Consider the following 26991-nt stretch of genomic DNA (forward strand, 5'->3'; position numbering starts at 1 on the left):
CTCAGCTGATTTGATAGTACTTTGCCCAGGGGATAAATGACAACACGGTACAAAGCCTGAGAACTGGGCCCTTGCACAGGACAGAAATGGGGGGAGTATGTCTCTCATGGGAAGGCAGAGATGGTTGGCACTATGGTGACCAGGCTCAGCCATACAGACTGGGAGGCTGTTAACACTGGACACTTGGGGTCTGTTTAAAGGAAGAAATGTTTCATGTAGAGGAAATGAAAGTATTGGCACCTCCTCGCTGGAGTGGCTCTGGCTGTGTCTCAGCCCTGCAAAGGACTCAGCCTGATTCCACTCAGTCCAGTTTAACCCTATTGACTTTAATAGTTAAGCCCATTTGTACAACAGTGTGAGATCGGAATCTAGCCCTAATGAAGAGCGCAGATGCATGTGGAAACGGGACTGTAACCTAGCTGGGAGGGCCCTCACAGCATTTCACCTATACTATATATAAACTTAGTTCTTGAAGGCTCTGTCTACTCTGTAATAAAAGACCATGGTATGGCCATGTCTGGCCTGGCTCAGCAGACTCAGGCTCACCGGCTAAAGATTGCAGTGTAGACATTCAGGCTTGGGCTGGAGTCTGGGCTCTGAAACTCTGCAAGCAGGGTGGGTCTCAGTGCTCCGGCTCCAGACTACACTTGATCATCTATGCTGCTAGTTGTAGCCCCCCATCCTGAGCCCAGCTCAACAGATGTGGGCTCTGAGAGTGGTGCCAGTTTTTTTATTGCAGTGTAGACATAAGGGACCTGCAGATGAAGGCACAGGTGTTGAAGTGAACTCACTGCAGCCTCTCAGGGGCAAAAAGATCATGTGACCTTCAGCAACGGTGGTGAGAAACCCAGCTTGGATACAAGTCCCCCAGGATAATATTTACACAGGTAGGCTGCCATGTGATGAGGCCACAGGCCCAGCAGGCCTCTAAAGGCAGCCCCCAGAGGCTAGTAGGATCCAGACTGGCAGGGTGTGTAGCCTTGAGTCACTACAGTTCTCTCACCCATAGTGCAGAGAGGAGCTAGATCTCCAGGGCTATTTCTCCCACTTGCTTTGCCTACAGGAGGTGGTAGGCCCAGGTAACAATGAAGTTCAACTGAATCTGGAAAGATAACCGCACCCTCCGTCCCCCTTGAGTAAGGGAGAGGTTGTAGCTTATCTGATTGTCCTCTTGCCTTAGCACAGAGCCTGATGGAGAAGGAGATGTTGGTGGAGGAAAGCAAATTGCTTCATGTGAAGTAGCAGTTGCAAGGCCAGCTGGCTCATCTGAAGCTGTTAAACTATCTGTGGCCCTGTCCCTCCTTGGCTGAAGGGATCTTTTCCCGTAGCAGAAGGGAGGCGTTGGGAATCAGTCCACACTCCTGCAGGGTCATGAAGTTGTCAGCATACACTCTCTGGGGAAAGGTGCTGATGATCTCATACAGCTGTGATTCTCCACCCCTAGGAAAGAACAGTACAATCTTTCCTGTGAGCCATGTTCCTTCCACAAAGCAGCTGGGAATAAGCTAGTTGCAGGGTTACACAAGAGCAGAAGGCTAGAGCATTTAATGAGGAACAGAGGTGTTTCCAGCTGAGATGGAAAGCCCAGCCCGTAGAAGGCTGTTCCAGACAGCAACAGCTACAGCGGGGAAAGCTCTTACAGATCACCAGGCACACAAAGCTTAGGCCAGGCAGGGCTACGTCCTGTAAAGGGAGCAGGGACAGAAGACGGAAGGTGCCTCTGGTAGGCCAGAGTTGCTTCCAGGATGTTAAGAACCAGGGCAGTTTTGAAGTGGATTGTGAGAAGGGCATGGCAACAGTCAAGGTGAGGGTTGCTGAGGAGTGGGCGTGGGGAGCAGAGGCAACAACGACACTGCAGGAGGTAAGGATGAGTTGGGACCTACTGAAATAGAAGAGCCAGAAACATGGAAGACTATGGAGATGTCCGCTCCCTGCAGGAGGTAGGATTTGAAATCTCTACACAATTCCCAAACCATGGGCCTGATCCTGATTCCGCTTTGGAGGTGCTGAGTGTGACAAGCACCTTCAACCCCCACTAACATCACTGTATGCTGAGGGGGCTCAGCATCTGGCAGGCAGAGGCCCTGTGATCCTGTACCTGCTGGACTTACACTGTAGAGTATTCTTCAGGCGGCTCAATTCCAGGGATCAAGCAGGATCTGGAAATGCCACTGGCCCAGTTTTTGCTGTGGCCTGACTCAGTGGGGTGGAGTTGTTGACCTGGCTTGCAAAAACCCCTCTTTCCTCTCCCTATACCTACCTGCTCTGGGTGAGGTGCCGGCGCAGGTCTCCTATGGTCTCTGTGAAGAGCATTTTTACAATGTATGTCTGCTCCCCATTCTCAGATTTTATTCGGAGAGTGGAGATGTTGGGGGCTGGAGGCTGGTCCTGTTCGTCTGCCTGCAACCTGACAGCCATAAAAGCCGGTTAGACAAGAAACAGCAATTTTACAGAGACTGATCAGGCAATGCTAAGTGGCCTAGGCTGGATAGGGCATCAGGAGAGAGCCAAAGGGAAAAGGGAGGTGCTGGAATAGAGAACGGTACCTTAAAAATCTACGGAAATGTCTACACTAGCTGGTAAAACTACTGTCGGTCTGGGGTGTGAAAAAAAAATCCCCCTGACTGATGTAAGTGTCACAGACAGAAGCGCTGGTGTGGACAGTGCTATGGTGGTGGTGGGAGACGCTCTCCCGCCGCATGTTGGGGGTGGTTTAATTATACGGATGGGAGAGCTCCCTCCTGTCGGCATAGAGCGGCTATACGGGAGACCTTACAGCGCTGCAGCTTCAGCTCTGCAGTGTAGACATACCCTTAGCAGTTCCCTGAACCCTGATTGCTTGTGGGCAAATAGGCCAAAATGGCTTACAAAGTGCTACATGCCTTTGAAATAGCTGAATGTAGAAAAACAGCCCCAACCGCCTACCCCTTTGCGTGAGGGAGAGGTTGTAGCCTATCTGATCATGCAAGGCTGCTCTTTCACTTTCTGAGATAAGCTGGTGCTCTTTTTTTGTTCCTTATTCTGGATCAAGGCTGCTTGGTAGGGTTGTTTATTTGCCTTTTTAAATACAAAGTTCTGCTTGGTTTATGGTGACATTAGAAATTAAGTCTTGTCTAGCCTGGAAGACTCGCTGACTATGGGAGAACTAGTGAAATGGTGACCCCATTTGCTCATCTCTTCTCTGGAGGCACTTTCCCATTCAGAGGGTGAAAATTGAGAGAAGGAAGAATTTATAGCCAGACTGGTTCAAACTCCTTGGGTTTTGCTTGTTCTTGTGAACACCCTTTTAATACCAAGGGCTAGCTAACATTTTGAATAAAGGAAGCCTTTGCTGACGATGTCGGGATTCATCATAAAAATCTCAGACACCTCCCAAAACTAGGAAAGATCAAACCTGGCCTTCCTGCTATTTCTGAAGTAAAAACCAAGCAGAAAAAACTCTTGAATTTTTGCTTTAAACCACACAAACGAACCCTCCCTTTCCAGGCCCTCTTTATCCATCAGAAAGCAGCAAAAATGGGAAAAACCATTAAAACAAATCTTTGCAGGTTGCCTCTGATGGCTAGTGGATGGACAGGAGAGACTGACCGTGCATTTGCTGAGGGAACCACTGCCCTTTACCTCTCCTTCATTGCTGCAAGGCTGGGCGTCTCCACTAGGATCACTTCATTGCTACTTGTCCCATCAGAGCCCTGAAACCAACCAGGGAAACCTCAGATACTATTGGCCCAGCTTTCCTGGATTAATACATGGGGGCTAGTCCCCTGTTTTCTGACCACAGGTGGAGAATGTGCCCTCCTCCTGAGCCCACCAGCTACAAGGCCAATGGCTTCTCCATGCTCCCTCTCCCCTGCTGCTCCCAACAGGATGCAGCAGGCTTGCACAGCACCAGGCAGGCAGGTTTCTCCAGCAAATGGTCAATATGGCTTCTACACTTTGTACCTAGTTAAACTATTTATTTTTAAAAAATCTGCCTGGCCTGGTCCTGGTGCTGGCTGGGGCTTCTTCTAATCTAACAACTAACTCCCCCATTAATTGATTCGTCCGTTTTAATCCAATAAAGCTAGATTGGTCTATTTCCTTCTAAATGTTCTGTATGGACACCAAGTTTAATTATCATAATTACACTGATCTGAGGAAACTACTTGCTCCCCTTCAAGCAAAATGACAGGATCTAGATCGAACACCCGAGACAGTAACTTCACTGAAATGTTTACTCAATCATCACATGGGTTACGAATGATTCCCCCCCCCCCCCTCAGGTAGAAACGATACAGTTCCAGAAAGGGATGAAAGGGCCTGGTGAAAATACATCTCATGCTTTCTGCTGGAGTCTTTTCAGGAGGTTGAAGATTTTTCAAGAGAAAGGGCCCAGTTCTGATTCTATTTGCACCTACGTAAGGTTGTTAGCTTCCGTAGAGTTACTGTTGATTCACGCCAGCGTAACTGCAGACTCAGAAAACGTCTATACTACCAGCAGCTCCACTACAGCACTGTAGCTATTCCACTCGTAGCATCATAGTGTAGACCCTTCCTACAGCGACGGAAAGAGTTTTCCCCATCACTGTAGGTAATCCACTGCCCGAGCCGTGTTCTTCCATTGACCAAACTGTGTCTACGCCAGGGGTGAGATCAGCTTAACTTCTGAGCTCAGAGGTGTTTTTCACACCCCTAAGAGATATAGTTAGGTCAACCTTAATTTTAAGCATAACCTAGCCATTAAGACTCAGTGCATGCAGGGGCTCTGTCATACCTGCAGAGTTTCTTTGATTGGCCCTCGGATATCAATCACTTGTCCCTCCCGGATCAAGGATTTTGGAAGTTTGTTCAGAAACTGCTCCGGTGAGAGCTTGGGACCTGCCACGAGAGGGGGGGAACAGGGGGGAGAGACAGGGAGGGGAAGCAGGAAGGGGAATCCTATATGTATCACATCACACCAAGCAATTAAACGAATACTAAAATGTTCCACGTCTTGGGCTCATCAGAATTACACTTTGGACAGTTCCCTTTTGGGAATGTGTTATTAGAATCACCCATAAGGCATGTGATCCAAATTCCACAGTATATGAGCAGCTCTTCACAGCTAATAAATAACAGGGCGATATACAATTGCTGATGGGAAATGCATATGCATAGATTATTATATATTGCCATATATGGCTGTCCAGGAACATACATAACCATAACCATGACTACTCCCACTATACAACTACATGTCAGAACATATGTCACCAGATCTTCCAAGATCTAGCTAGAGCAGTTTAATTTTCAGTCTGAGAGAGTCATTTTTGGCAACTGTTGGAGCAGATTTCTGGAATGCAGAAGGAAAACAAGGGACCTGTGAGATCGTCCTAAATAATATGTCTTTCCCCCAGGGCTTGGAGATGTGCTGTGACATATCGGAGATGGAGAAGACGAGGTTGGCATCTTGAGGGGGGAAGATGTCCACTTAAATAAGTAACTTGCAATAGAACAATTGTTTGTTTGAAGGCCCAGTCCCTGAAGGCCGTCACCCACGCTATTCTTCTGAATGTCTCAAGTGGGCGATGTTGGAAAGACCTCTGCTGAGAATGAGCTCTGGGTTTCATGCAGAAAGTGGGTGGGTTTCATGCACAGTCTGGGAAAACTGCCCAAACTGTGGTATTTTATGAATGGCAAGTCTCAGGACTGTTTGCTGCTGTGATCTCCGTGAAACTGACTGTTGGGGCAGCTCTCAGCTCCTGCAGCAGTACGTGGAAGCACACACATAACACTCCTCTCAGAACGTCACCATGCAACTCAGAGACTCTCAGAATTAACTCCTGAGTAACTGGATGCCTGTTGCCAGGCTTCACCAGGGCTTTATTTATTCTCTCTTTTGGGGCTAAGTAGGGGATCTCCAGGGATTAGTGGGAATGGCAAAAGACTCACCTGGGATCTCACTGGTTTCCTTTACCTCAGTTGACTTCAAATGGCCAACTACCTGCCCCTGGCCAGGAAAGTTCTCTGGTAGCTGCCTCTCCCGAAAGAAAACGTCTCTTCTGTCAGTTACCTGTTAAATTAACTCTAGCTGTCATTAGCAAGCCTGTCTGCCTCCAGGACCCAGCTCTCACTGCATCAGAGCACACTAAAGGGTAAGCAGCAAGAACAAAACAAGAACAAACAACTAACAGAGACAGTTAATTCCTCCTGAGGGTGGTTCTAACATAGAACCCCTATAAAGGAAGCTGTCTGCAGATCCTTTTAGACCCTCCAGAAAAATAAACCCACACCTGTGTCCCTTCAAGTCTAAAACCCTTCTAGTTAGCAGTTCAATATCACATCCAGACCCTAAGACAGATGATCACTCCAGCCTTGCATACATTTGTACAGTGATTTGATTCTGCTTTGTGCCTCAGTTTTCCCATCTATGAAAATTGATCCTCAGATAAAAGGTGATGTGAAATTGTAAAGTATTATTTTTTATCGATAGGCTCACCCAGGCGTTTGCCTTGATCTGTGCTAACAGAAGAAGGGATGTGCAAGCAGCCAGGACCACCAGATGTCTCTCTGAACCCAAAGAAGCAAAAGCACCATATTCAGCCCCCCCATGGTCCCCAGTTCCACCCAGTTCAGCAAAACATAACTGTCAGAGAAGCACAAGGCCACTTTGGGTACGTCCACACTGCAATAAAACCCCTGTGGCTCATCGGCCTCAGGCTGCAGGGCTATACAATTGCTGTGTAGCTGTTTGGACTTGGCCTGGGGCCCAGGCTCTAGGACCATGTGAGGGGGGAGGGTCCCAGAGCTAAGGCTTCAGCCCAAGCCTGAATGTCTGCACCACAACCCGAGGCCTGCGAGCCCAAGTGAGCGGACACAGGCCAGCCGCAGGTGTTTTACTGCAGCGTAGATGTACTCTAAGTCCCCACTGGGCATCTTCCATTCCCCCATGATTCTCTAACCCCCACAGTGGCAGGCCCAACATTTTCAAAGCGGGTGTCTAAAGTTAGGCACCTACACGGAAGTGGCCTGATTTCCCAGGGGGGCTGAGCACATACAGCTCCATGGGATGTGTGTTCCTAATTTTATATGTGAAGGTCTGGATTATAATATCCTCTGCAGCTGCCTCCGCTGACGTGTCATTCCATATTCTTTATGAAAATATGCTTATGATATGAATATGACATAGCTGAGATATACGTTATGCAAGATGGCTCATGTGAGGTATCATTGGAAAGGTTACGATTTACTGAATGCGATTGTTAGGATATAGATATTCAGGTCTGTCTGTAAAGGCCTATACTCTAAGAATTTAGGTGTATTCTTATCACTTGGCTAGTTATAGAGGTATAAAAGAAAGAATCAAAACCACTGTCTGCCAGTGTAAGGGCCTTCTCTTACTGTGACAGTCTGAGGCCCAGTTCTTAGGCTAAGGCCTTTGGCTAAGCAACAGAGGCAGCCATAAACTGGGAAGTGAATGGTCACATTCTCACATTCCAAACTAGTCACATTGAAATAAGGTGCTATTGGGCTGTTAGGAATACAATCCTGTCCCGATAGTGCCTATCACCTCCAGAGAAAGGGAAGTGCCTAGAAAATGTAAAAGGAAACTTAGTTTGATAGCATCCTGTCTGGCAAGAACTCACTTATCAATAGCTGGGATGTGGAATCCTCACTTCTGTATTGTTTTGACATTATAGTTCCCACTTTGCTTTGTTTGTCTGTATAATCTCTGTCTGGTTCTGTGATTGTTTCTGTCTGCTGTATAATTAATTTTGCTGGGTGTAAACTAATTGAGGTGGTGGGATATAATTGGTTACATAATCATGTTACAATATGTTAGGATTGGTTAGTTAAATTTCAGGAAAATGATTGGTTAAGGTATAGCAAAGCAGAACTCAAGTTTTACTATATAGTCTGCAGTCAATCAGGAAGTAGGGGGGTGGGGGTGGGCATGCGGGTGAGGGAGATGGGAACAGGGAATGGGGGTAAGAAAATTGGAATCATGTTTTGCTAAAGGGGGAAATGGGAACAGGGAATGGGAGTAAGGAAGTTGGAATCATGTTTTGCTAAAGGGGGAAATGGGAACAGGGACACAGGTGTAAGGCTCTGTGGTGTCAGAGCTGGGAAGGAGGATACTAAGGAAGGAAACTGGAATCATGCTTGCTGGAAGTTCACCCCAATAAACATCGAATTGTTTGCACCTTTGGACTTCGGGTATTGTTGCTCTCTGTTCATGCGAGAAGGACCAGGGAAGTAAGTGGGTGAAGGAATAAGCCCCCTAACAGCGATTATCCTATTTGTAGGCATACATCATTTCTGTATCTGAAATTAGGAATTTTGACTATGTATCTGTATTTCAGCTAAGCTACTTTGAGTGACGCCCACTGCTAACACTTCAGGTAGAACAATGGAAAAGCCAAACCGGGCGGATGGCCTTCCTGTGAATCTGTGGGTCAGCCTGTGAAGAATGGCTACAAGAGCCCTACAGAGGCATGTGACCATGTCACCTGATACTGGAACCCATCTTGAATTCTGTACTTTTCCACAAGAAGCTGGTGTGTGGGAGGAGTGTCAAACTAGGAAACAAAGGATTCCTGCTTTATGCAAATCCTATTTAAGGGTGGGGAGTGAGGTAATCCAGGTCCTCAGTTCTCCCCTGCTATCCCACCCAAGATGACTGCTGGAAACAACTTAGGCCTGGTCTACAGTACGCGGTTATTTCACAATTAGCCAAGTTACTTCGAAATAAAACTGAATCCATCCACACGACCAAACCAGTTTTTTCGATTTAAAGGGCTCTTTAATCCGATTTCTGTACTCAACCTCGGCAAGTGGAGTAGCGCTAAAATCGAGATCGCAGTTCCGGGTTACAGGTACTGTGGATGCAATTCTACATTATTGGCTTCCGGGAGCTATCCCAGAATGCTCCCTTGTGACCGCTCTGGACAACACTCTCAACTCTGATGCACTAGCCAGGTAGGCAGTAAAAGCCCCAGGAACTTTTGAATTTCCTGTTTGGTCACCATCAGCACAGGCGACCATCAGCACAGTCCACCATCTCAGGCGACCATCAGCACAGTCCACCATCACAGGCGACGATGCAGTCCTGGATTCGCAGACGAGCTCCAGCATGGTCCGAACGGGAGGTACTGGATCTCATTGCATTTTGGGGAGATGAATCTGTTATGGCAGAACTACGTTCCAAAAAAAGAAACGCAAATACGTACGCTAAAGTCTCCAGGGCCATAACGGAAAGAGGCTACTCCAGGGACACAGAGCAGTGTCGTACAAAAATCAAGGAGCTCAGGCAAGTATACCAAAAAGCCTGGAGGCGAAAGGACGCTCTGGGTCACAGCCCCATACATGCCGCTTCTACCATGAGCTGCATGCAGTTATGGGGGGGATGCCACCACTACCCCACCACTGACCGTGGACACTTGCAAGGGGGGAGTAGCACGGAGCGAGGAGGATGAGTTTTTGGAGGAAGAGGAGGACAGTGCACAGACGGCAAATGGGGAATCTGTTTCCCCCCCTAGCCAGGAACTGTTCTTAATGCTGGAGCCAATAGCCTCCCCCCATTCCCAAGGCATGCTCCCGGACCGTGATCCGGGAGAAGGCACTTCTGGTGAGTGAGAGCTTGATCAGAGCCACACAGTGAGGGGTGGGGGGAAACCCAGCTGCACTGGGCTGTTTGCATTTAGTTTAAAGGGCTCATCCCTGCTCAGAGCCACGCGGTGTGGGGGGGAGAGGGTTGTGTGAAGCGATCATCCCAGAGAGCCTGCAGGCCCTCCTTTTATATGCAAACCCACCAGGCATTGCTTGCTAGGGTAAAGGGGGCCCAGCAGTTTGAAAACACTGAAATGAATGCGGAAGAAGCAGAACCCCACGTGCCCCTAGGGCTTACCATGGCTGCCTGCAAGCTGAATTCTGTTGCCCGGCTGCATGTGGGGGCTTATTCACACCAAAGCGGCAGGCACTTCGGTATAAGAGGCAAAATGAGACCTTGTACAGAAAGAACATGTGCTGTGTACTATGAATTGCCTGTTTCACTGAGAAAGAGTGTCCCCTTTGTTCTCTAAAATGTCTCTTTTAAAATACTACCCTCCCTTTTTCTCCTCCCGCAGCAGATGCAAATGTTTCAACGTGGCCCCTATCTACTCCATCCCAGAGGCTGTTCCAGATTAGAAGGTGGAAAAAACGAATTCGGGACGACATGTTTGCGGAGCTCATGCAGTCCTCCCGCACTGATAGGGCCCAGCTGAATGCATGGAGGCAAACAATTGTGGAGTCGCGTAGAGTGTTACGTGAATACGAAGAGAGGAGGGACGTGCGCGATGAGAGCAGGCAGGATGCTATGGTCAAGCTCATGGTGGAGCAAACTGACATGCTCCGCTGTCTGGTGGATCTAATGCGGGAAAGACAGAAAGACTACAGACTGCCGCTGCAGCCCCTGTATAACCGCCCTCCCTCCTCCCCAAGTTCTATAGCCTCCTCACCCAGACGCCCAAGAACACCGGTGGGGAGGCTACGGGGACCCGCACCGTCAACCCCAGAGGATTGCACAAGCAGCAGAAAGCGGGCATATCCTACATTTTTATTTGGTTTCTGGACTTGTCCTTCCCTCCTCCTCCTCCTCCATCCCCCTAACCCAATATCCCACCCCTCCCCTGTCTAGCTTCTGATTTCTCTCAATGTTTTGTGCAACAAATAATAAAGAATGTTTTTTAAACAATTGTGACTTTATTTCCTTTCATATATATAGGGGGCGGGTAACTAAGAGAAACAAACACAACTGTCTCCCTGTGCCCTGGCCAGTCATGAAACTGGCTTTCAAAGCTTCTCTGATGGACAGCGCGCCCTGCTGCTCTCTTCTAATCGCCCTGTTGTCTGGCTGTGAGAAACTGGCCACCAGACGAGTGGCCTCAACCTCCAACCCCGCCATAAATGTCTCCCCCTTACTCTCACAGATACTGTGGAGCACACAACAAGCAGCAATTACAATTGGAATATTGGTTGTGCTGAGATCTAACCGAGTCAGTAAACTGCACCAGTGCACTTTCAAACGTCCAAATGCACATTCTACCACCATTCTGCACTTGCTTAGCCTATAGTTGAACTGCTCCTAACTACTGTCCAGGGTGCTTGTGTATGGCTTCATGAGGCTGGCATTAAGGGGTAGGCTGGGTCCCCGAGGATAACTGTAGGCATTTCAACATCTCCAACAGTAATTTTCTGGTCTGGGAAGTAAGTTCCTTCCTGCAGCTGTTCAAACAGACCAGAGTTCCTAAAGATGCGAGTGTCATGCACCTTTCCCGGCCATCCCACATTGATGTCAGTGAAACGTCCCTTGTGATCCACCACTGCTTGCAGCATCATGGAAAAGTACCCCCTGAGCTTTATGTACTGGCCGCCCCGGTGTTCCGGGGCCAAGATAGCGATATGCGTTCCATCTGTCGCCCCGCTGCAGTTAGAGAACCCCAGCGCATTAAAGCCATCCACAATGGTCTGCACATTTCCCAAAGTCACTACCCTTGATAGCAGCTGGTCAATGACTGCATTGGCTACTTGCAGCACAGCAGCCCCCACAGTAGATTTGCCCACTCCAAACCGATTCCTGACTGACCGGTAGCTGTCAGGCATTGCAAGCTTCCACAGAGCTATGGCCACTCGCTTCTCAACTGTGAGGGCTGCTCTCATTTTGGTGTCTTTGCGCTTCAGGGCAGAGGACAGCAAGTCACAAAGTTCCACAAAAGTGGCCCTACGCATACGAAAGTTTCTCAGCCCCTGGGAATCATCCCATACCTGCAACACTATGCGGTCCCACCAGTCTGTGCTCGTTTCCCGTGCCCAGAATCAGCATTCCATGGCATGCACCTGGCCCAATACCACCATGATCTTCCAATTGCCACATGCCGTGCTTCTAGGAACGTCTGTGTCCATGTCCTCATCACTACCATAATCGCGCTGTCGTTGCTTCCTTGCCCGGTTTTGCAAGTACTGCACATACTGATGGATAATGTGCGAGGTATTTACAATGGTCAAAACTGCAGCAGAGATCTGATCAAGCTCCATGGCTATGGCGCCTGCACGGGTAATCCTGGAAAAAGGGCGCGAAACGTAGGAGAGCAGAGTGGCAGCGGAAGAGGTGCTGTTCCGTTCACGGCAGCCGAAAAAAGGCAGGAAATGGTTGTCTTCTGTAGCTTTTACGGAGCTGGGGGCCAGGACAGACAACATGGAGAAGCTCGGAAGCGCGACAATAGTGGGAGAGCAGAGCTGGCGGCGGAAGCGTTCGATGAGGAAGAGAAAGAGTAGATAGTAGAGATTACATAGGAAGATGAGAGAAAATGAGAGGTGGATTCATAGTAGCAGGAAAGCAGCGGTGCACCGTCTGCTGAAAGCAGTATGGCGTCTGCACACCAAAAAGGGGTGAAACGATTGTCTGCCGTAGCTTTCACGAAGGGAGGAGCGACTGACGACACAAACCCAGAAACACCCACAAGAATGTTTTTGCCCCATCATGCACTGGGAGCTTAACCCAGAATTCCAATGGGCGGCGGGGACTGCGGGAACTGTGGGATAGCTACCCACAATGCACCGCTCCAACATTCGATGCTAGCCTTGGTACTGTGGACGCACTCCACCGAATTCACGCACTTTAGTGGGGACACAGAAGAGCGAACGTATAAAAATAGCTTCCAAACATTCGAACAGAATAATTTCGAAATAATTTCGTACTGTAGATGTACCCTAAGACTGAACTGGGGGAAAGAACTGGACCCTGGTTGCAAGGGTGTCTGACCTGTGAAGATTATTAGAACCACATTTAGGGTGAGAACTTACATATAACCAGTTTCTTTAGTGTATTAAGCTTAGTTTGTGTGCTGTGTTTTATTTTCTTAGTAATCTGCCTTGTTCTGTCTGCTACCTCCTTAACTACTTAAAATACACCTTTTATAGCTAATACATTTATTTCTGGTTTATAATACAACCCAGTTTATGTGACTAATAACTGGGGGGGGGGGCAAGAAGTTGTATACACCCTCCTCCACATTGAGGGAAGAGGTGAATTTTATATAATTTTCGGTTTGTACTCCAAAAGGAGTGGGGGTAGACATGTGGGTGCTGTGGCAAGCCCCGTAAGCTGAGCCTTCTCAGTGCAGATCTCTGTCTTTCTGTGCAGCTGGGTGTGGCCCTGCCTGTGCGCTTGGCTGGAAAAGGCTGGGGAGCCCAGTCCAGCAAGACCAGGTAAAAAGGGGCCCAGGCTGGCAGAATAGTTTGACTCAGTGGTGTCCCAGCACACCAAGTGACACCCCAGGGGGTTCAACCCGTCACACCTCCCGCCTTTGACTGCTTTCTAGTGACTCAGAAATTTTGCCCTCACTGTCTCTTTCTAACCCATGATTAATTGAAGCAGACAAACCGTTCAGTTCTAGTGCACAAAGGCCTAGCCCTTTCCTGTAACGGCTGTAGCAGGTGCATGCCCCACCTCAAAAGTCTAGCTGCACGTGGGCTGGGTTTAGAAACATCAAACTGCTTTTCGTGTTGAGAAAGGCCTGCAGAGTGGTGCAAACAATACGATAGAAGCAGTTTGCATGGAGAGAGGGATTTCTCCTAAAAGGAAGATGGCAGGGGCTTTGCATTGCTTACCTGAAAAGGAACACCATCCGGGTAGCGCGTCTGTAGCTCTGAGGGAAAATAGCCATCCATGATATCCTGAAGACATTGCTGAAACAAAGCATGAATGCTTAAAAATCAGGCCTCAGACTCCATAGTACCTTGCTGCTGATACATTCCACCTGCATCAGACCTGGAGACCTACAAAGGCACCACAGGATCTCTGACTGGGAAAGACTGGCAGATCCTCTAACAACCATCATTCCTCACGAAGCCCTGTGGGGGGCAGATGGGACTAGAGTGACCCCCACAAGCCTCAGCCTTTCCCCACTCCCACCCTCAGCCTTTGCTGAGGGAATAGTTAGATGGCAATAACTTGACTTCCTCCAGGAATTGGTCCATACCTGCGTGGACGGCTCCTCATACGACCGGAAGGGTCCGTTGAACATGACTATCCCATTCTGATAAAAAGTGAGGGATATCGATTGGGGCTGCCTCAGTCTCGCACCTCCTGCTGTACGTTCGATTTGAGACACACCTTCCCCAGCCAGCACGTTTAAATCTTTCAGGTTTTCAAAAATTAAATCAAAATCGATTGGGTAGTTGGAAACAGTTGAGTGACCTGCAGCAAGGAAAACAGAGTTATCGTCAGGGAGGAGCCTGCAGACAGGAGTGTTGAATCCACACGTCTCCCTGCATGGGCATGTTAAAGGTGCTGCCCAAACCCTACCATTTTGGGCCTGGCTCCCGCCTGCCTCCACTTTGTGTCATTTACTCCTTTGGGAAGGGAGTGTGAAATGCTATCACATCAGAATGGCAGTGTTTCGCTTCCACACTGCACAGGTGTATATAACACCACAGTGGAGAACCAGTCCCCTTGTTATCAACTTATGAAACTGCATCATCAGCCAATACCACAGCCTGCACTCCTTGGAGGCCCTGATTATTTTGATGGTTATAATGTACTTAGCATCGTTCCTTGCTTGGTGCTGTACAATACAAAGAGGGAGGTGAGGTGCCTGTCCCAAAGAGCTTACAACCTAGGTTAGACCAGCAGTTAACTTCAGCACAGGCTGCTGCAGGGAACACAGATGGGACACCAGCTGACTGACTGATCTCAGGCAAATTGCTCTTTCTAGACAATCCCTTCTCCTGCTGGTGGATTATTGGGGAGAGGGAGGTCTTTTGGGTGCTTCAGAAAGGGATGCCAGGTTTATGGGGTAGAGCAGGAGAGATGTGCAGATGACAGTGGGAGAAGTATATGAGAAGAGGAAGTGAGCGCAGAGATGTTGACTGGGATGAGGCCTCTGATATTTTCAATTCTGCTTTTGACACATCCTTCAAAGGATAAAAATGGCATCAATAAGCGGAAACAATCTCTGTAAATGCATCAATCTGCAAGTAAGGCCAAGTGAACTGACACGCTAGCCTCTGTGCTTTACGCCCACTGCTATTCAGAGATCATCTCCCTTACCTACTTCAAGGAGTTATGAAAGTTAAGTAGCGGGGGCTTTTCACAGCACTCTGAAGGTGAGGCTGCTACAAGTCCCAAGTATATTCTCATAATTCTCTCTTGCCACTTATCAGAAAGCCATCACTAAATACTATAGGATTCAACACAATGCAACCTGCTCCCAACAAAACCACTCACGTGGCTGCTGGAGGAAGAGAACAATAGTGTGCTTTGATGGGGTCAGGCAATCGGGGCAAATCAATGCACCTAATACATACAGAAAGGGCCAGATTTTGATCTCACACCCATTTCATGTCTGCGTTGCCTCAGACTGGAATCAGGCTCCAAACATTCAAAGTGTGGGGACTGCTTCTGAAGATTTTCTTCCTGATAGCTGACCCATTAGCTCCACAAAAGAAATGGGCTTTATAAAATATCCGCAGTTACTAAACTATGTTCCTGGTGCTGCTTGTGTTATATTGCAAGTCTTCTTTCTACTGAAATGGGTTAGGATGTAGACCCCAGGATCATCATGAGGAAATCATAACAGGGAAGAACCTTAGCATTTGAAAGTCTGTGGGACCTATCATACCCAACCAGGGCCATCCCTAGCCATTTTGGTGCCCTACACAGCCCCCCACAGGGTGTGTGTGCATGTGGCCTCCAGACGGGGCCTCCAGACTGGGGGGAGGAGCAGGCTTGGGGGCCAGGGGGGAACCGCCTCCCAGCACTTGCTGGCGGCGCGGAGCAGGTTGGGGCCGAGTCGCTCCACTTCCTGCCCAAAATTTCCTGGTGCCCTACGCAGCTGTGTACTTTGCATATGGGTAAGGACGGCCCTGTACCCAACCTGCATCCAGAGCTATCTGTAAAACATTAGACCCTTTCATCCCCGCATCAAGCTGTACTAATTTTCACTGGGTATCTTCACCTCTGCTGTAAGCTGTTTCCACACTGTGCTCTGGCCATACAAAATCCTTCCCCTCACTGCATTTTCTGTCATTTAAGGGTAGGATTTTCCAGTCCCACTGATTTGCAATGATACCTGTGCACCTACGACACTTACAAGCTTTGGAAAATCCCACACGACCGTTTTTTGTCTTTCCCTAAAGCAAAGGGGTTGATTTGGGGGTTCAGATCCCAGAAGCCATCATTCCTAATAGGCCCCCTTCCATGGGCAGCGTGTGAACCGCTGGCTAAGGTTGGCTAGCCCTCAGCTCTGCCCCTTCCAGCCGAAGTCCCCTCTTGTGCCCCCCACCAGAGCCCCTCCTCCCCCCACTGCAGCCCCCGGCCCCTGTCCCAGGCTAGTGTCCCCAGCCCTGGAGCACCATGTGGGAAGCACAGCCCCAGCCCCAACCTGAGCCAGGGCTACAGCACCGGGACAGAGGAACTGGCAGGAGGGGGCCTGGGGGCAGAGCATGGGTGGGGACACTCCTGGCTGTTTGGGGAGGCTCAGCCTCCTCCAGCCTATGATACCCACCGCCCATGCCCCCTTCTCAACAGCCTCAGCAGAGAAGCCAAAGGCTGGATGTCATTGACACCAACCTCCCCTCTTAGACCTAGGGGAGGTCTCTCCGGGTTAGAGTTGAAGCATATTGGGAGGGGAGTGCAGTAAGGGGGAAGCCTGACCTGCTACTGCCCACATAGTGCCTGTTCTACAGATAATAGAGGGGAGGTTTTCAAAGGGCAGTTAGGTGACTGAAGTCAAAGGGTGTTAGGTACCTATCTCTCATTAGCGCCTTTGAAAACCTCCTCCGTTGTGTCCAGAGATGTTAATAAAGTTTATATAAAGGGCACTAAAAATTCATCTCTAAACACAAACTAAAAAGTCAAACACATGAATCGAACAGGTTTTTGGACCAGGCATTTCAGATAGAAAGGTGCATCTTTCCAGGGTCACACCCAGCTAAGATGTTACGTAAATAATAAGAATTGAATGAATGACCTACGGGCTAAGAGCTCTCTGCACAAGTCTTGGCACGATGAAGCAGTTCAAGGGGAGTCACAAAGGCCTATCGTGCCATGAATCTGATTGATTAATAAATCCCAAATTATCTGTTTTTCCAATCTGGAGAATATTATGCCTTTTTTAAATACCCCATGAGGGGCAGGCTGTCTGCCTCAGCAAAGGGCATTGCTGCTTTACCTGGTTTCCAGAGACCCCTTGATGGCAGATTTTCCTGCTTCTTCAATGATTTCAACTCTTCCAGCTGTTCATTCCTCTCTCCAACCCAAATCAATCCATAATCATTCAGAAACCGCTGCATGGGGAAGATGAGAAGAGGATGAACTAGCTTGAGAAGCATGGGACTATCAAAGGCCAGGAATGGGAGCTGTAAAATGAGTGTTGCCTTGAACAAGTTTGACCTTGTTATAAGGTGCGGGGGTGAGAAAACTCACTGGGCAGGAAGAGTAGCATGTCATGGACTCCAAAAGTTGTATGAATCTATCCACAGTGATCAATCATTCAGTACTCAGTCTATCATGTCTTTGATCACTGCAAAGAGTTTTCAGTTCTACTGAGTCAGCCAGTTAACTTGGAACAGCAAAAGAAGGGACTGAAACAAAACTAAAGCCATACAGATCAAAAGGAGGAGGCATAAGTGTTTGCATATAAACACTATTAAAAATGCATGCAATCTAGCCAGGTGTCAATAATAATGATGTGCTATATTTACTTAGCACTATCTCCCAAGGATCTCAAAGTACATCACAAACATTAATTTTTTAAACCCCACAACTAAATGTGAGTTAAGTCAGGACAACTACCCGCATTTTACACACTGGAAAACTGAACGACAGAGAGGTTAGAAAACTTGTTCAAGGCCACACAGTGAAATTAGTGGCAGCACTGGAAGAAGAACCCAGAAGTCCTGACTCCCAGTTCTCTGCTCTAATCACCAGGTTAAAGTTTCAGTCAGACATCAATTTTGTATTATAGAGAAAAGTCTTGTGGTTCCATATCAAACAGCTGAGCATGTATCAAGAGCCACTGACTCTCTGTGACACAGCTTTCCTGTCTGTAAAATGGGGATAGTAATAGAGCAGATTTGGGATTTTTGGATGAAATGAGTTAAAATGCAAAGTAGTAATAGTATTAATAAATGTTCCCCACACTGCAATTTGGATAAATAATTCTTCACTTTCTGTCCTACAATCTTGTGTAGTGTTGCTGTGAGCTGTTCAAAGGCTACTGTGTTCCACCCTAGAGATGACTGCATATCACAGGTGAGTGAAGTGCTCCCCAGGGTGATGGATTCTCCAACTCTTGATGTCTTCAGATCAAGACTAGATATCTTTCTGCAAGATATGCTTTAGCTAAACAAATTATTGAGCTCCTTACACGAATAACTGGGTAAAATGTAATGGCTGATGGTTTACAGGAGGTCAGAAAGAGTAGATGATCTAATGGTCCCTTCTGGCCTTACAGTCTAAGAATCTATGTACAATTCCCTGGGCTTCTTCAGAATGAGCGGTGCTACGATTAGCAAGCTGCTAATTATTATTGAGTGTTACATCATATATCAAAACAGATTCAAAAGGGGAGAAAGGAAAAGGAGTGGGAAGGGGATTAGGGAATGTCCCTCATCTTCCATTTAACCTGTTCCTTCTGTACAGAGGCTGTAATAACAGGCAGTGATATTGAAACTGGCAGCTTAGTAAGAACCAAACATTTATGGACTGAAGGAACAGGAAGCCAATTCCAGGGGAGCACAGGGTGAGGCCAGGGGGGTCCATCCATGAATCTCACCTCCATTTCCCAGACCTGATTCTGCAGCTGAAGACACTTCACCTCCAGTTCCTCTATTCCGCTTGACTTTGGGGAATCTGCAGAGGAAAGACAGAGACCTGAGGTGTTTTATTTTTGCTCTAAAAAGCTTCAGACAAGAGCTGAGATAATCAGTGTCAGGGAGTACAAGGATCCTCAGCCCCGTCTATAAATAACTGCACTTGAGTCGGCAAGGCACAGAAGCTGAAAACACAACTCTTTGCCCACTGTCCCCTGACTGTTCAACCAGGATCACCTCCAAAAAGATGTGGATGGATGAAAAGACACATTTGGCAGTTATTTATGGGCAACACTGGTGAGCTTCTATGCTGCACAGAAGGAGCTCATGTGTAAATGGTGCTGTTTGCAGTAATACAGTGGGCGTGACTTGACTTACCCAGTTCATATCTATGAATCTATTCAAAAGTCAGCAACCCGGTGAATTTGGATCTACTCTGCTGTGCTGAATAGAGTGACCACCACATGATGGGGTATATGAACCCTGTCTGTAGTTTGACAAGGTGGATACACCCTACTCCCTGAGTAAAGAAATCATCAAAGTGACTGGGGGAAGGCAGCAGTACACATGCCCATAGGCAGGAACACAGACGCCTAGGGAACTTTTACTCTGAAAAACTTAGGTGCCGAGTGAGTTTAGGCCCCTACAGGGTTCATCAGGAATTTTGTGAATTACAGTGGAGCAAAACCAGGACTTAGGCACATAAACCCCAAATGAAGGCACCCACATCTGGAGTTTAAGCACCTAAGTACCTTTGTTGATCCCACCCAATGTGTCAGGGCTCAGCTTGAGGGAACTACTGAATTCCAAGGGACTTTGAGGGAAGTCAACTGTAGGGAGAGATTCACTCAAGGCTGGATGAAATTTGGAACTAGATCACATGTGGGACAAGGGGAAACTTTGGCTGTGAGAGTCCTTTGAGTCACACAGTAAACCTTGGCTGTAAGAGGCCTTTTTGATTTATTTAGCTGGGAAAAGGCCTATTTCTTCAATCGGCTTAAATCTGAACGCTGGTTTGTTTGCTCTCTTCCCAGCCTTGTTTCTTCTGACCACTACTACACACCAAGTGGTTACGTGGCCATCTTCTGCTCAGGTTCTCAGTCTTGTGGGAACACTTTACCATAGTGAAAGCAGGTCACTGTGGCATCTGAGCGCTGCACCAGAAACCAGCAGCTTAAAAGTCAGCAGGTGTATGCATGAACTGAAAACCTGCTGGCAAATGAAGCAGTGAGTTTGTAATTCACAGTTGTCCTTGGCGGGGTACTGGAACTGGGCTTCCCCAAGGAAAGGACTGTATTGAGGTCCACAGCAGCACCTCCCAGTATTGGAAAAGAGCACGGTCTGAGCCTAAGGCTGTGTCTACACTGCCACTTTCAGTTCTAAAACTTCAGTCGTTCAGGGGTGTGAAAAAACACCCCCCTCCCGAGTGACAAAAGTTTTAGGCTTAAAAGTGCCAGTAGAGACAGTGCTTTATCGCCAGGAGCCGCACGCACAGTGAAAAAGCTACCACCCCTCGTTTGGCGCTGCAGCAGCCTCGCTATAACGTGGGTAGTGTAAACGCACCTGAAGAGAATGTAAGCCACACACAGGAAACAGGAGGTTGCCAAGAACAGAACAACTTACCTTTTCCTTTCTGAAGGATCTTCACCTGCTTCTCAAGTTCAGCAACCTTTCTAGCCTGAAGATCCAAGAAAAAAGGCAAAAATAATGATTGCACTTGGTTCCTTTCCTCTGAGGATCTCAAAGCACTTTTCACATACCGACTGATTTAGCCACTCTGCTCCCAGAAGCCAGGTAGGTTAACTACACTTGTTTTATGGATGGGCAAAGTAAGGTCTAGAAAGGGTGCGGCCTGTCCCAAGATCACATAGGGCTGGACTGTGGAGTTACCACAGGCCCCGAGTAAGGGAATAGCACATAACTGCGCAGTCCCAGAAGTAGGCTAGGGACCAAGTCACCCTGCCTGCCCATCCATTGCCCACCTGCATGAGATGGGAGTAGTGACCCCATGATCGTTGCTCCTCCTCTCGCACACAGGCCAGTTATGCAGGTTGCGCTCATGCTTTCTTACCCCCACTGAGGGTGTGGCTCAAAGTTAAGTCAGTAGTAAGTACATGGCAAATCTGGGGTTAGAACTCAGGAGTCCTGATCTTCTAGCCACTAGAAACACTATTTACCCTAAAGTGTCTATAACACCAACAGGGTACTATCCATTCCCATTTCTATCGGGTGTGTCTGCTTCAGTGAGACCTCTGGCCTTATCAACTCAAACATTATAAAATGGAAGGAAGAAAAGAAACATCCAAAGCAGAAGAGTCAATGACATTAGGTGTTAGGGCTCATTTTTTCCTAGGATCACTACAGGGACTGTTCCTTACTGCAGTGTGGTAACAGCAACTGGGCCTCTATAGTGGGTGGTTTCTGTAATTAGTAAGATACAGGCCTAGCAGTTGCCTTGTCTAAAGAATAATTACACCATTTTAGCCCAAACTAGAACTGTTCAGACAGGGCCCAAATGAGGCTGGCATTTTTACCTTCAGCTGGATTTCTTGTGCTTGGCTCTTTGCTTTTTGTTCCAACAAAGCAATTTTTTGCATCATGGAGGACATGAGCTCCATGTCAGTCGGAGCTGCCCCTATAAGCACAAGTACAACACATCACCCAAAAAAGCACCTTCAGAATTATAATTTTAAATTGACCAAGGGGAACCCTTATGATCATCCAGTGCCACATTACATGGGCTGAAAGCATAGTGCAGGAATCCTGGATTAGCCCTCGCAGACAGCATGAATGGATGTCCTGTGGGCACCATGTATAAATCCTGCAAGTCCCTGGCCAAAGTAACAGAGGTAGATATGGACCTTGCAGCAGACACTGTGCATGCATCCCTCGATCACCAACTGGCACACTGGGTAAGTAAGTGTTCAGGGATGTGAAATGAGCACCAGACTCTGTAGCTGGATTCACTTATCAAGCACCATCTATGGACCATTAAGGTTATCGACCCTGATGCCAGCACTGTGTCTGGCTCAGCAGCAAATGTCCTTTCAGAGACATTACCATGGGTACTTGTTTTTGTTGCTGTTCCCTTTGAGCAGGAAGGGGAAATGTCTTGCACTGGAAACTTTGTTCTAGGAGACAGGATGTCATTCAGTAGCGCAGCTTCATCCTCTGTGAATCAAAGAGGCAAAGAAGCATTAGAGACTGGGCCAGGTCCACATTTTAGATGATGCCTCACCAAAATCTTGTGAGGATAATGCTGGGGTGTATCATCAGGGAAGGAGAGGGTTGGGGAAAGGGTGTTGCACAATCCCACTCGCCCACGCAAAGGCTTCCGAAGTGATGATTACTAAGCTTCAAGAGCGTGCTCGGCACAGTATGACACTCAAAGGACAATACAGTCCATAACTTGAGGAGCTTACACTTTAAACAGACAGACAATGATCGGACACACAACTATACTGGGAAGCAGACCATGGTGCTAATTTAGAGTATGTTTTTCTGAGGGTGAGAGAGGTGAGTGGTGGGACTGTTTGCGCATTAGAACAATGGTGACGACAGCATAATACTGTCCAGGATTAGTGTCTGTGAGCCTCACAGAAGAAGGGAGTTTCAAAGAGGGATTTGGAAGACGCAATTTGCTCTGCATTAGGGAGGGTGTTCTGAGCGTAGGTGACAGCATGGACAAATGAGGGAAGCAGCTTGATTTGGAACTGTAAATTATTTTAGAGAGTTAACCATGTTCCAACGAATCCTGGGGATGGGAAAACTAATTTCTACTAATCTGATATAAGACAGATGTGGGAAGGAGAGAGAAACCAAGGACAAGAAAATGAACTAAGCACATAACACTTTAATGCAAAAGACGCATAAAGGGAAGAGAAAGGCCTTACTCACCATTGTAAGCACTCAGTTTAAATGGCACTGTCCTTTTCCTGCACATAAGAATAGGGAATACAGAAAACAAACAGCAGACAGATTAATTATCGGCTGGGTAATTTGTTTGAGGGATAACAGACTTCTAAATTACATCAAAAATGTTCTTAAAATGCAACCACCTATACTTTCTCACCAGTTCACTACACAGAAACAAATCAAACAAGCCCCCTCTTCCTTTGTGTGCTGAGTGAGCTCACACACAAACAACAAATTCAGAGCAGCCTAGCAGCAATTGAGATCACAGGAAGCCACAACTAACTTTAGCTGCTTTGCACCAGGGACAAGCAAAAGAAAGACAAACAACAAACCTGGTCAACCGTGCTATGCAGAATTGTACAATATTCCTCCTGATCCCAGCTAGGGATCAGCTTGCACCACAAGGCCATAGAACAGGGGTGGGCAAACTTTTTGGCCCAAGGGCCACATCTGGGTGGGGAAATTGCATGCAGGGCCATGAATGTAGGGCTGGGGCAGGGGGTTGAGGTGCGGGAAGGAGTGCGGTCTGCAGGAGGGGGTGCAGAGTGCGGAAGGGAGCTCAGAGCAGGGGGTTGGGGTGCAGGGAGGGGTGTGGAGTGCGGGAGAGGGCTCAGGGCAGGGGGTTGGGGTGCAGGAGGGGTGGGAGAGGGGGCTCCGGGCAGGGGATTGGGGTGCAGGAGGGGGTGCGGAGTGCAGGAGGGGGCTCTGGACAGGGGGTTGCGATGCAGGAGGGGGCTCAGGGCACAACAGGGGGCTCAGGGCAGGGGGTTGCGGTGCAGGAGGGGTGTGGCATGGGGCTCAAGTCAGGGGTTTGGGATGTGGGAGGAAGTGTGGGGTATGGGAGGGGGTGCAGTGTGCAGGAGGAGGCTCAGGGCAAGGGGTTGGGGTGCAGGATGGCTGCAGGAGGGGGCTCAGGGCAGGGGTGCAGGAGGGGTTCTGAGTGCGGGCTCCAGCCCGGCGCCACTTACCTTGAGCGGCTCTGTGGAGGCAGTGGTGCACAGCAGGGCTAAGGCAGGTTCCCTGCCTGCCCTGGCCCCGCGCCACTCCTGGAAGCGGCCGGCACCACGTCCCAGCGGCCCCTGGGCGCGGGGGGCTCCACACGCGGCCCCTGCCTGTGCGAACCTCCCCCAAAGCTCTCATTGGTTGCAGTTCCCCGTTCTTGGCCAATGGGAGCTGTGGAGGGCGGTGCCTGCAAGCGAGGGCAGCACAGAGAGCCCTCTGCTCCCACTCCCCTCTCCCAGGGGCTGCAGGGACATGGTGCTGGCCGCTTTTGGGAGCAGCACAGGGCCAGGGCAGGCAGGGAGCCTGCCTTAGCCAGGGCTGGCAATCCCATGGGCCATAGTTTGCCCACCCCTGCCATAGAACCAAGAGCTCCAGCAAGGTTATTCTTGCTAGTATAACTGCACAGACTATTCTGATTCATATAGGGCCCTACCATGGAACGGTGGCTCACAGCTGGATTTGGGATGGCAAAATACTGGTTTTTAGGGCCCAATTCTGCAAGGTGCTGAGTGACTGCAGAATGTGGTTCTGACCACCCTTAAATCCTACTGACTTCAATGGGAGCTGAAGGGACCCAGCATCTTGAAAGATCAAGACCAAAGAAGAACCCTCCCAGTTTATACCAGGCAGCATACACAGCTGTGAAGTATATAGTGTGGGGTGAGAGTTTGCTGGTCTTGAGGCATTTGTCATTTATGCCTTGATTATAGTGTTAGGAGAAGCAGCTGATATCAAAATTTCACAAATAAGCAAAGATGGCAACAAGACAACGCAAGGAAGAGTCCTCATGTCTCATTTACCCTGGACTCTGCAGCGGGACTCTGCGGTGCTTCCCCAGGGAGGAAAGAGGAGAACTCATGGTTTATACCTTAGACAGCTCTAGATCCTAGGGAACAAAGACAGTGTTACAATTCCAGGCTGCAAGATGAAACTGAGAGTGAAATGCCTTGGAACACAAGATTGAGGCACACTGATGACCCCAGGATGTATTTTATCATCACACATTGTAGAGGTTTCCCTCAGAGCAGGTTGGTCTTAGGGCAGACCACGGAGTTAAAAGCCTGACCCTTCGTCTTTCATACAGAGCAGGGAGCCTCGCAGAGGATTCAGGTCCAGCCATGCTGCTTGGAGCAAAAGGTGCATTTCATGCTGGGGTCTCTTTTGCCTGTGGGGTCCCATAGGATATGTCTACACAGCAAAGAAAAACCCGCTGCTGGCCTGTACCAGTTGACTCTGGCTCATGAAGATGGGGCTGCGGGGCTTTTTCATTGCTGTGTAGACTTATGACCTCAGGCTGGAGGCCGAGCTCTGGGACCCTCCCGCCCCGCAGGGTCGTACAGCCCAGGCTCCAGCCCAAGTCCAGAAATCTACACAGCAATGAAACAGCCCTGCAAGCCCAAGTTGGCTGGCCAGTGGCAGGTTTTTCTTTGCTGCTTAGACAGACCCATAGAAATGACGTCAAGCACTTCATTGTGGGCCCTGTGGTCTTCACACCGGCTGCAGCCTCCAGGTGAAAAACCACAATCTGCTTCACAATCTGCCCCACAATCTGCTCCGTTTCATGCCAGCTGGGTGCAGCCCTCAGGCGAAGGCTGCCACTTTCCCTGGGGTTGCTGTGGAGGGACCAACTCAAGCATCGTGACCTTCCGTCACCGCACCAGCGCGGGCGTACTGATTGTGCCTCAATAAGTCAGCTCACCGGGTCAAGCCCCCCGCACGTCATCAGTGCGCACCGCGACAACTTCACAAGTCACCACAGTGCAATGCCCGGCCGGGGGGGGGGAGGGGGAGATCCTCATGCAAGGCTATGACATCACTATGACATCACCAACGGCCACCGTGCAAGGCGATGACTTCAGGCGGCGTCCCCGCGCAACACGGTGACCTCACAACGTGCCACCCAATGGCCTCATAAGGCGTCACCACGCAACCCAACGGCTTTGGGCATCCCTGGGCCCGTCGTCGCGGCCCCCCCGCCGCACTGAGGGCCCCGCGGAGCCGCCGTGGTCGGCCCAGCCCGGCCCGAGGAGCCTCCCCCGCGCGGCTCCCAGCCCCGAGGGGCGCGGGCTTTTAACGGACTCACTCTCCCCCCGTCGGGCTCGGCCCACGCGACGCCATCTTGTTTGCCGCGGTTGCCCCGGTTACGGCCGGGCCAGATGATTGGCTCCGCGAAAGTCCCGTGGGTCGACCACTAGTCCCAGCATGCAACGCTCGGGTGTCCTGCAAACCCCCCCGGCCATGCTCATGGGTCTGAGCTGGGGAGAGGGGCAGGGCATTGACGCCTCCCCCTGATGGGATATAGGGGCATGGAGGAGGCATTAACCCCCCCCGCCCATGTTAATGGGGCCGAGCCCAGGGATCCCCATGCCCAAGGACTGTGGCAGGGCCCCCACTTGTGAGCCTGCTGTGACCCCCCCACAGCCGGCCCCGGGCTCCTGGCTAATTCCCTCGTCGCCCTGTGTACTGCAGCGGCGGGGGGGGGAGGGATAGCTCAGTGGTTTGAGCGTTGGCCTGCTAAACCCAGGGTTGTGAGCTCAATCCTTGAGGGGGCCGTTTAGGGATCGGGGGCAAAAATTGGGGATTGGCCCTGCTTTGAGCAGGGGGTTGGACGAGATGACCTCCTGAGGTCTCTTCCAACCCTGAGGTCCTATGAGTCTGTGTGCCATCCTAGGAGACGCACTGCTCCAGCAGGCATTCCTCCCCAGCTCGACACTCACCCTGTGCCCACAGGATGGCTCATGGGACAGCTGCATGCTGTTCTGTGTATAGGCTTTTCTGAGCCTCAGGTATGTCAGAGGGTTAATCTTCACAACCCACCCCAGGGAAGCAATACTTTCCCCACAGTACAGATGATAACTCTGAGGCACACAGAGGGAAAGCAACTTGCCCAAGGTCATGCCGCACACCAGAACCCAGATCACCTCTGGTCTGGTCCTGTGCTTTAAGCATTAAGAATTGCCAACTCTTGCAGTGTTCTTGAAAGTCTCACAATTTCGTTAAACAAAATACAGAGATTCCAGCCCTCGTGATTGTGGAGAAAAGATGAACCCTAAAAAGCTACAAAACCAGAATGCAAATAAAAAGGATGCAAAATTTATTGTTCTAAAACTCCCATGATTTTTAAGTCAGTCTCATGATTTTGGGTGGCCTGACTCATGATTTATGAATGTAGGGGTTGGCAATGCTTTTTTGTTGCTATTGTTCCATTTCCCCACATCTCCCACCAGTAAGTGTCAGATTTTACTCATGAGCTTTAACTTA

At 49.1% G+C, this 26991-nt stretch overlaps 1 protein-coding gene across 3 annotated transcripts; it reads right to left on the bottom strand.

Moving 5' to 3' along the window:
• Window positions 1–309: 309 nt before the first annotated feature.
• On the bottom strand, window positions 310–25873 carry UBXN11 (UBX domain protein 11). Of its 3 annotated transcripts, XM_073317599.1 has the most exons (15): window positions 25814–25873; window positions 24531–24616; window positions 22711–22748; window positions 21874–21984; window positions 21348–21448; window positions 20437–20491; window positions 18777–18853; window positions 17172–17286; window positions 13980–14197; window positions 13609–13686; window positions 5911–6031; window positions 4754–4857; window positions 3622–3692; window positions 2261–2407; window positions 310–1440 (listed from the first exon to the last, which is right to left on the bottom strand). In XM_073317599.1, the coding sequence occupies exons 2-15, from the start codon at window positions 24587–24589 to the stop codon at window positions 1281–1283; spliced, it is 1455 nt and encodes a 484-aa protein (XP_073173700.1). In that variant the 5' UTR covers window positions 24590–24616; window positions 25814–25873; the 3' UTR covers window positions 310–1280. The 3 variants fall into 3 exon arrangements, with proteins under 3 accessions (XP_073173700.1, XP_073173701.1, XP_073173702.1); XM_073317600.1 differs by lacking the exon at window positions 24531–24616 and having other exon boundaries at window positions 25814–25871; XM_073317601.1 differs by lacking the exons at window positions 310–1440; window positions 2261–2407; window positions 3622–3692; window positions 4754–4857; window positions 5911–6031 and adding an exon at window positions 10702–12234.
• Between the last annotated feature and the right edge of the window lie 1118 nt (window positions 25874–26991).

Source organism: Lepidochelys kempii, chromosome 19 (assembly GCF_965140265.1).
Source record: "Lepidochelys kempii isolate rLepKem1 chromosome 19, rLepKem1.hap2, whole genome shotgun sequence".
In the NCBI taxonomy this organism is placed as follows: Eukaryota; Metazoa; Chordata; order Testudines; family Cheloniidae; genus Lepidochelys; species Lepidochelys kempii.

What these genes read in the sequence shown, in the direction of transcription:
- UBXN11 (XM_073317599.1), bottom strand. Translation starts at nt 24,589, where the DNA reads ATGAGTTCTCCTCTTTCCTCCCTGGGGAAGCACCGCAGAGTCCCGCTG. An exon ending in CACAAGAAATCCAGCTGAAG is followed by an intron (nt 20,492 to 21,347) that starts GTAAAAATGCCA and finishes TTGGATCTTCAG; the next exon opens with GCTAGAAAGGTTGCTGAACT. An exon ending in ATCAGGTCTGGGAAATGGAG is followed by an intron (nt 17,287 to 18,776) that starts GTGAGATTCATG and finishes TTCCCCATGCAG; the next exon opens with CGGTTTCTGAATGATTATGG.